Raw genomic sequence first — 9,489 nt, 5'->3', positions numbered from 1 at the left:
GCCAATAACTTTCATGAAGCTTGGTATATGGGAAGTAAATGACTAGAGTTTCATTTTGGTTTTGGTTTTGGTCTTTTTATGAAACTATTGGTTTAAGAGAATAGCACTACAAGCATTGTAAGCTTTTCAAAACAGCCACCATTTTTTCTTGCAGACATCATCAAAATTTCTCAGCTGTATTTTGAACAGCAGGCCTGTTTTGTCGTTGTGTGGTTAGTGGGATCTGGGAGTCAAGAATATTTGCCAATTCTGTCACAGTCACATTTCACCCCAGGAAATCCATTCTAAAGCTGTGTCCCCCCATCATAGAAAGATTTTTCATAACTAAAGTGCTCAACAAAGTAACAGCATTTAAGTTTTTCCAGAGCTGATTTAATTCTTAATTTATTAGTATATGTAATCTATGTTGGAATACTTAGGTAGTGGAATAATCATTGATGATTGTCCTGTAAAGTCCTTAAATAAGAGAACATAAGATGCAACACTTAACAGCATATAAGTTTCATTACTACTACTAGGTATTTTGTAGATTGTTGTCAGCTGTAGCCATTGTATTATTTCGTTGCAACTATTGTCCAGTTTGAAGCAGAACTTTCTTTTAAGAAGAGAGAAAAATTGAGTTATTAGTGCCAATGATTTAAAGATATACTAGTTCCATAGCATGCAATTAAGATTTCAGTGTTATTACACCTCCTGTCACCATATAAATGAGCCCACTCTCTCCATATATTTAAAGTCTTCCATGACTTTGTGGAGGGCATTTCCCAAACTCAGTGAACATAAATAGAAGTGAATGAGTGGAAAGACTGACTTAGATTAAAACGCCACTTGGTTAATACTCCACATCAGGAGGACATAGGCCAGCAGACAAAAAGTAGAAACAGAAAGGAACAGTTCTGCAGTTGTATCTGAAACATGGCCATATACAGTCATTTCCACCTGGAAACTGCTCACCCTTCAAGTGTATCAAGTAGGGGTTAGCTTAGTGAACCTTTTATTATACTCTTAAGAAAGACATTTCATCAGCCAGGTAAAGTTTTGCAAAGATATGCAACCACAAAAAGAACTGGGAGCTTCAGTTTGCTTGTAGGTGAGTGCACCTTCTCAGAGTGAGCTGCATCTCTTAAACACAACTAGTTAGATGTTTGCTGGAGGACGTCAGCTCCCATTTTGTTCCCCTGTTGGCCAACTTGAAAAAAACATAGTATGTTACCACTTCTGATTTAAGAGACAAAGTAAGGGATGATGTAAGTGGGTGAGAGAGAGATTATCTTGACAATCTTGATTTTATTGTATCACTTTAAAGTAGCACAACCTGCTGTAGTAATGAAATTGTGTTCTTGGTTTAAAAGGGCAATTGTTAGCCTGACTTTGTGCTCACTAAAAACATTTCCCCAATCCTGTTAAATTATTGCACTCATTTCAGGATTTTATGGCTGTGTAGCTTACCAGTCCTCATTTCTTTACGTTTCATTCATTTTCCTTGTATTGATGATTAATGGAGGATGTCGAATGTTAGAGTGAGCAGGCATCAGCAAATGCAAGATCATAATTAGTTTAGCTGACGAGGGCCTCTGATAGCACTTGCATCTGGATGGAAAAATTACCCTATAGGGAACTGGCTGCTCACCAGGTCTTTTTAGTGATACATTGTGAAACACCCGATGAATCAAATGCCCTTTCAATGCCAAGAAAGTGTTCCAGTCTTGAAGCCAAAATTATGTCTGCAGAAAGCTTTCCATTTGAAATGTATCAGAGTACAATTATAACCATTGTATTTTTTTGGCATGAACACCAGTCTTCTGCAGTATAGACTAAAGTTAAATAAATTACTTAAATTTTACGAAACCCTGAAATTCTTACTTACAGTGCTAGTAATTTTTAATTTATAATGAAATTAGTTTTCACCCAGGCTGTTTTTCCCTGTACTCACTCATTCTTATCTGAGATGCTAAAGGTTTCTTATTGATTTTTTTCCTTTGCAAGCAGGGAACAGAGTTGAAATTCAGATTTTTTTTTCAGCAAAAGAATTCCATTTCCTCCTTATTAGTATTTATGCCCACAAACACAGCCTGACTTTTGTTTAAATGAGAAGTTTGATGAAATCATTGCTCTGTAGAAGGAATTTAACAAGCAATACTCATAAACATGTCTACTTTTAAATATTCCTGGATGATAATGAAAGCTGATGAATGCACAGCTCAGTCTGGTTAAAAATGAATTTGTGTTTATTAAAGTTGCACTGTGCCTTTCTTTGCCTGACTAAAATAAAATTAATCTGTCCATCAGTGAGACAATGTTTTCTGGGGTTTCAGGTGAAGTTCAAAAGAAGTCTTCTTAAGAATACTGTACTTTTGAATGTTTGGCAGAGGTTACTTCTTGTTCATAGTGGGCTGTGGGAAATACCTGCTAGCTTATACTGATTTCAGAAGTAAGTAGGAAAGCCTGGAACTGAATATCATGTATTCAATTAATGAAGTATAATCTCTGTTAAAGGAATCAGTATGACACGGATACAAACTGTAATTAATTGACGTGGTGGTGTTTCAGAATTCTTGTGACCAATCACACTTTAAAATTGAGCAAACTAAAAAGAAATAATCTGTCATGAAATGTGGTGAACAAACCAAGAGAAGTTTACAAAATGTTCTCTGTCAGCTTCCAGAGTTTTTTTTCAGAATTTGCTGTTTAGAAACCATCATTAAATGAACAAAACCTGAAGTTCAAAAAGTTAAAGCTGTTATTCTGAAAAGGCTTTGGTGTTTCACACACCTCATCCATCACTCTAGGGTTAATTATAATGAAAATCAGTGGTGCCTATTAAGCACAATTGAACCTGACCTCATTATGGGCAGTGTGGTTTTATACTGTCATTGTTGCCAGTCTAGAGACAAAACTCCTGTGTTGATTTGTCCTAACTCCGCAGCTCATGTGACTCACCTCTGACCTGTTTTTTTTTCTCTGTGTGTTTTTTTTTTTTTTTTTTTTTTCCTTTTTCTTCCCTATTTTAGAGACGTAGAGGCTCGGGTGTTTTTTGTGCCAATTGCCTGACCACAAAGACCTCTCTCTGGCGAAAGAATGCAAATGGTGGATATGTATGCAATGCGTGTGGCCTCTACCAGAAGCTTCACTCGGTAGGAAGAACTTACTGGTTTGTTCAGAAAAAAACGGGCTTATACAGCTAAGTTGGGCAGCTGTGGTCTTGTCTGGTTGTGTGATTAGTACCACTCCCTGACCTGCAGTTAATTTCCTAACAGGGTTTTGCAGTATGGTCACTTTGGGATCAGATGTGATTCATTATGAAACAGGCTGGGATGCTGTGGGTAGACGTGTTTGAGATCACCAGTGATGCATTTAATTATTTTGATACAAAATAAGGGGAAAATTATTTCTTTTCTGGGAATTCCATTTAGAGGCATATGATATGTTGTGATGAAAGCTCTCTAAATTCAAGAGCCCTCATGTTCGTAATAAAAAAAAATTCTTAAAGTCAGACATCACATCCATATCAAAAATATCTCTTGCTGTGTTTTTTGTTTTCTTTCACTGCTTTTCCCCCCTTTATTCCTGACAGCAAATTTCCTGGAGATATTGGGGAGGGGGGTGTTTTGTTTTGTTTTTCTACAGTTCTTAGAGTCTACTGGAGGATTCTGAAATAACAAGGAAGCTACTCACTTGATGGCACTCATCATTTGGTGAGGGAAAGTTTCACCATCCCTCAGGATCAGGCAGCAAATAAGGAATAATTATGGACTGTCTATATTGCTTTTTGTCTTATTGACACTTGACTTGATCCTGAAAGATGTTGAATGCTCTGGTCCAGGTCCAGGAAAGCCACGCTTGAGTGGTTCTTTGGATTGGTGCCAAAATGCTGAGACTCTTAGGTTAAGACCCACTACTTAAATATTTTCCCTGGTATCTTTAATAGGAGCACATGGGAGAGTCAGATAACCAAGATCTGACTCTAATTAATTAATTTTTACAACATTCCCATGAAGTTAAAAAGTGTTACTATTTTTCAGAACTAGGGACTGAGGCAGCCTTTGGGAGTTTGCCAAGGCAACATAACAATTCCAGCTCAGAGCCCAAATCAGAAATCTGTGTTGTGGCTGAGAGTGCGTATTTTTAAAAACTTTTTCAGAAATTTCATTTTCAGAATAAAGCAAAGCCACTTAGAAAACTGTATTTCAAATATGTTAACACTCCCAAGTGCCTCTGCCTATTTCTCTTCAAATTTGAGACATAAGTTTCTGAATCAGTTAGTAGTTTTTGTGAATTTTAGGTCCTGCATACAGGCTATGTAACCACCCTGTTTACTCAAGATCCTGCCCATGCAACCCACTCAGGAAAAAAATCCAGTTTTCAAAAGTAGCAACCATTGCCAATCTGAAAAGTGAGCTCTGTTTGCCATGCTGTCATTCTGAGGTCTGTAACTGTTTTTAAGCTCCAGAACACCCCAGCCAGTCAGATAGCGTCTAAGCTGGAGAAGATGATTTCTGCCAGCATCTTGTCCAGTTCTTGCTGAAACTATCATCTTCCTTGAGGTCTCTCAAAATTTATAGATAATATCGAATTTAAGGAAATTGATCAGTAGTTAGCATCTACAAAGAATTTAAGGAGAACAGTTTGGATTTTTAATGTTAGCTTGGTGTTTGAGTCCAGTTATTTATAGAACTTCCATTCACATCCCCTATTTCCTTTTTTTTATATACTTTTCTAAACTATAGCAGTGGACCTTACCATAATTACTGCTATGACTTACTGAATAGATAAAAGCTACAAGAATCAGTTTGGAATTCAAACACGTAGCTCAGATAATTCTTACAAACCAGTAGGAACAAACTGACATGCTTCCAACAATAATAATTAGCAATACAATGTCAAACTTTATTTTATGCGTATGGAACGCATGAAGCTGACACCGTCTTTAGCTCCACTGTTCAAGCATGGCAATAAGCTGTCATTCAGTGGACATTCGACATTAATATCTTCAATTGAACTTTGACCAAACAAATGCAAAGAATTTAATTAAGCCTCTGCTCTGGCGTGGTACATTAGCAACTCCGTTGTAAGCTGGAATCTAAAACAACCCAACAAATCTCTCCTTTGGGACACCTTCTGAAACATGCAAAGGGATGCTCTGTAGACTTGACAACAGAAAGCTAAATGTCTCCTCTATCTGTCTGCCTGTCTATCTCTTCATGAAAAATTACAGTAAGTATTTGCCATGTATGTTTTTGAATTAAGGAGTTTAAGATGGTGTGGTTATTAGGTAAATATCTGAAACTATAAAAAATCAAGGGAATAGAACTTTTCCCTTCTGTGAGCCACCCTTTTAAACTAAATTAAATTGTGCTACACAGCTGACTAAAATTCACCTATAGTAGGTTTGCACATTTCATAGCTCCCTTTTGATTGGACTGTCACTACTAATGCTGACCGGTTACAACATATAATTCTAGGATAAGATGTGCATGGTCTTTTAGTGGAGAGATCACTGCAATTTCCCCTGGCATCTAGGAAATCTGTTCACAATTTAATGAACTATTTGTTGAATTTTGTGATCATACTCAATATATTATGTATAGCATATAATTAAGGGTCTGACACAGGACATTTTAAAAGTAAAGTTCTGGTAATGTTTCTGCTATTTTCTAAATTTAATGCCCCACTGAAAATCTCAAATAGAGTTTAATTTTTTCTGTCTGCCTTCATGGTAGCTAAATACAGAATTTCTACCTGCACCTTAACTAGTAGGAATAAGGAAAAAGTGAGTAGCTTTACTAAATAGTGTGTTTTAATCAGCTAAGGACTAGAGGGATGAGTGCAGGTGTTTGCATGCTGGAGAACTTTCAGTTAGACCTACAGCCTCTAACTCCTAATGGCATGTAACTGGGAAGAGCTAGAGCTGCAAACAAAGTATGTGAGGGTCCTTAGTCACAGGTATGAAGGTGTTTCATTTAACGACTTCCACAATCAGGCTTCATACATGTAGAAGGAACAGTAAGACTAAAGGTATTTCCAAACTATTGAAAAGTTAGCTAGAAGCTATGCGAAAAGTGTCTGTAATGTAAAAATAACAGTTTAATAAGAACAACATCAACAATGTTGTAAGATCTCACACAGCATGTCAGTATGACAGTGTTAAAATGGACATAAAAAGGAATTTACACTGAGCTTGTTATAAACAGTGTATGCTTGTGCATATTGATTGGCTACTGATTCTGAAAACTTTCTTTACATATTTACATAGAAAATATTCTAATATTATCTAATATGAATTTGCCTCAACTTTGATCTATTTGAGGAGGCTGATTCAGGTGCTCTTTTCCTGCCAAGTTTAAATTTTGGTCATTGAAAATCTAAATCAAAGTGTATCTTTCTTCTGATTCAGGGGTTTAATAGAAAGTAAAACCTTAGCAAGTAGCTGCCCTGCTTAAAATGTAGTTAGCCATTAAGAAGCCAACCTCAGGAAAATAAATAGGTGAAAGAGGAGAGGAAAATGACAAGTGAAAAGATTAATTGGATCTCTATAAATAACAGAGTGAATGCTCTTCCAGCTCTGGATTTTTTTAAAATTAATTCAAAATTATGAGTGTATGTATACAAATTATGTTATGTTGAAGGTACAAATTGTTTCGGATATTGACTACATGCCAAAATTTAATCTGCACTTTAAAACAATGTTAAAAATTAAATTTCCAAATAAACATACAAATGGAGTACTGTGTGGGGCATTTTTTCTGGCCTCCAACCAAAATAGGATTATTTGTGCATTTGGATGAGACAAATGTCAACTGCCAGCAGACCCAACTGAATGATTTTTAGGTAGTTTTTGTTGGTTTAATGTCTGTCCAGGAGAGCAACACATGCTGACCTTACAGCACCATCTTTCATTCACATGCCATTAATTGCCTGTTGAGGGGCCTTTCAAAGAGTCCTGGCTGCTGTGCTTCCTTGTACTACTTTTTTTCTTCACGCAAAAGTATTTTCAGTTCTCATCTAAATAGGCCACCTAACCTGAGCTGGTGAGGGGAAGTAGCAAATGGAAACAGAAGCCTTCACTTCATTCGTGCCTCTGACTCTTCCACAATGCGTTTCTCTTAGCACAGAGAGTCTCTTTAGAGACTTTTTTTGCACCTTCAAGGGATGCCTTCTCTCCCTCATGACTTAGTAGCATGGCATCAGTAGCATTTAGGAAGAAAGACAGTAGGGATGAAGGTGGGGGAGGTTGCTAACGAAGTCCAGGGTAGACCTTTTAGTGTACAGGAAAAGTTCTCCTGGGCTTTCTTCTCCATTTTTTCTTAGTCCCTTTCCAGCCACCATTATCCCACGCATCACCGCAGTGGACCTGCAGCCCTTTTGGTAGGTGACAGCCGTGGTGGTCAGCAAGCCCTGTTGCTGCATCTTCTATCTGTGCCAAAGGGGGGGGTGGGTATCAAGGTAAGTGTTACTCAGTCCTCCTCATAGGGTGATCTGTGCCCAATACCAGCTCTGGTGACATGTTGCATAGAGTAATGCTAGTGAATAGGGCGGTGCATCTCCCACCTCGTCCTCAGCTCTCAGCACCCCCTTTCAGTACACCTCCCCCAGAATTTTTCAGGAGTAAGGGGTAATAAATGCTTTGACAGCTTGTATATTTCATGCCTTTTTAAGTAAATTCATAGTTTACTTTCAGCATGAGGGGCCAGGAACCAGCATTTGGTTTGAAATTGGGTCATTCCTATAAAACTCATATAATATAGCCCTTCAGAAAAGAAAAGATAACTTTGTGTGAGTGTGGTCTCACAGATTTGTTTAATGTCTTTCTTTTTTTCTCCTTTTGTTCATTATGTGTGTGTTCCATACAGACTCCCAGGCCTTTAAACATCATTAAGCAGAACAATGGCGAGCAGATCATTAGGAGACGAACAAGAAAGCGCCTTAACCCGGAGGCACTTCAGGCTGAGCAGCTAAACAAACAGCAGAGGGGTAGCAGTGAGGAACAAGTCAATGGAAGCCCCTTAGAGAGGAGGTCAGAGGATCATTTACCTGAAGGTCATCAGAGAGAAATTCAGCTTTCCAGCCTCAGTAAGTATGAGGCCCCAGGTTCATTGACTAAAAGCCATTCTGCTCAGCAGCCAATATTGGTCAGCCAAACTCTGGATATTCACAAAAGGATGCAACCTTTGCACATTCAGATAAAAAGTCCTCAGGAAAGTACTGGAGACCCAGGAAACAGCTCATCGATATCAGAAGGGAAAGGAAGCTCAGAGAGAGGAAGCCCAATAGAGAAATACATGAGACCTGCGAAACACCCAAATTATTCACCACCTGGAAGCCCTATTGAAAAATACCAGTACCCACTTTTTGGACTTCCATTCGTACACAATGACTTTCAGAGTGAAGCTGACTGGCTGAGATTTTGGAGTAAATATAAGCTGTCTGTTCCTGGGAATCCACACTACTTGAGTCATGTGCCTGGCCTACCAAATCCTTGCCAAAACTATGTGCCTTATCCCACCTTTAATCTGCCTCCTCATTTTTCAGCTGTCGGATCAGACAATGACATTCCTCTAGATTTGGCGATAAAGCATTCCAGACCTGGGCCAACTGCAAATGGTGCCTCCAAGGAAAAGGGTAAGGCACCACCAAATGTAAAAAATGAAGGTCCCTTGAATGTAGTAAAAACAGAGAAAGTTGATAGAAGTACTCAAGATGAACTCTCTACCAAGTGTGTGCACTGTGGCATTGTCTTTCTGGATGAAGTGATGTATGCTTTGCATATGAGTTGCCATGGTGACAGTGGACCTTTCCAGTGCAGCATATGCCAGCATCTTTGCACGGACAAGTATGACTTCACAACTCACATCCAGAGGGGCCTACACAGGAACAATGCACAAGCTGAAAAGAATGGAAAACCTAAAGAGTAAACCTTAGCACTTAGCACAATTAAACAGAAATAGGTTTCCTTGATGGGAATTCAATAGCTTGTAATGTCTTGTGAAGACCTATAAAGCACTTCATATAGAGAGCATGCCTTATCCAATATTAAATCCCTTGTTCATTTTTTTTTTTTTCAATTTTTCTTCTTAATTTTTTTCCCTTTTTTTTTTTTTTTCCTTTAAAATGAGTGGGTTACCAAGAAAAAAAGAACAGTTGGATGGTGGCCAGAAGGGGGAGAAGATAATTCTGTGGGACATGGCCCACCAAAGCTAGCCAGAATGCAGTGAATCATGGAAAATAACACTGAGAAAATTTTACCGGACAATTAACACCTTTGCTGTTGTGTAAAAGGCATAACTGGCAAGAGTGCAAAGATGTGTATATGTATATACTGCTGCAGGGGTATAGTGAACATATGCACATTGTATATAAGAACTAGACTTGTTAAATATACAGATGTTAAAAGGTCATTTTCTTTTCTTTAATTTGGGCTGATTTCTGCCCTACAACATGCCTTAGGATCACTTTGTCCTCAAAGCTTTGGCAGTAATTTCATCTAGATGT

The 9,489-nt window shown here is 38.1% G+C and overlaps 1 protein-coding gene across 1 annotated transcript; it reads left to right on the top strand.

The window, feature by feature from the left end:
- Positions 1 to 3,011: 3,011 nt before the first annotated feature.
- LOC103773160 (zinc finger transcription factor Trps1) lies at positions 3,012 to 9,124 on the top strand (the record flags this gene model as incomplete). Its single annotated transcript, XM_008940517.1, has 2 exons — positions 3,012 to 3,134; positions 7,851 to 9,124. Coding segments are annotated over 2 exons (1,185 nt in total), but the record flags the coding sequence as incomplete, so codon positions are not given.
- Between the last annotated feature and the right edge of the window lie 365 nt (positions 9,125 to 9,489).

This window comes from Merops nubicus, unplaced genomic scaffold (assembly GCF_000691845.1).
Source record: "Merops nubicus isolate BGI_N331 unplaced genomic scaffold, ASM69184v1 scaffold18235, whole genome shotgun sequence".
In the NCBI taxonomy this organism is placed as follows: Eukaryota; Metazoa; Chordata; class Aves; order Coraciiformes; family Meropidae; genus Merops; species Merops nubicus.
This window is presented reverse-complemented; position numbering and strand designations above follow the sequence as displayed.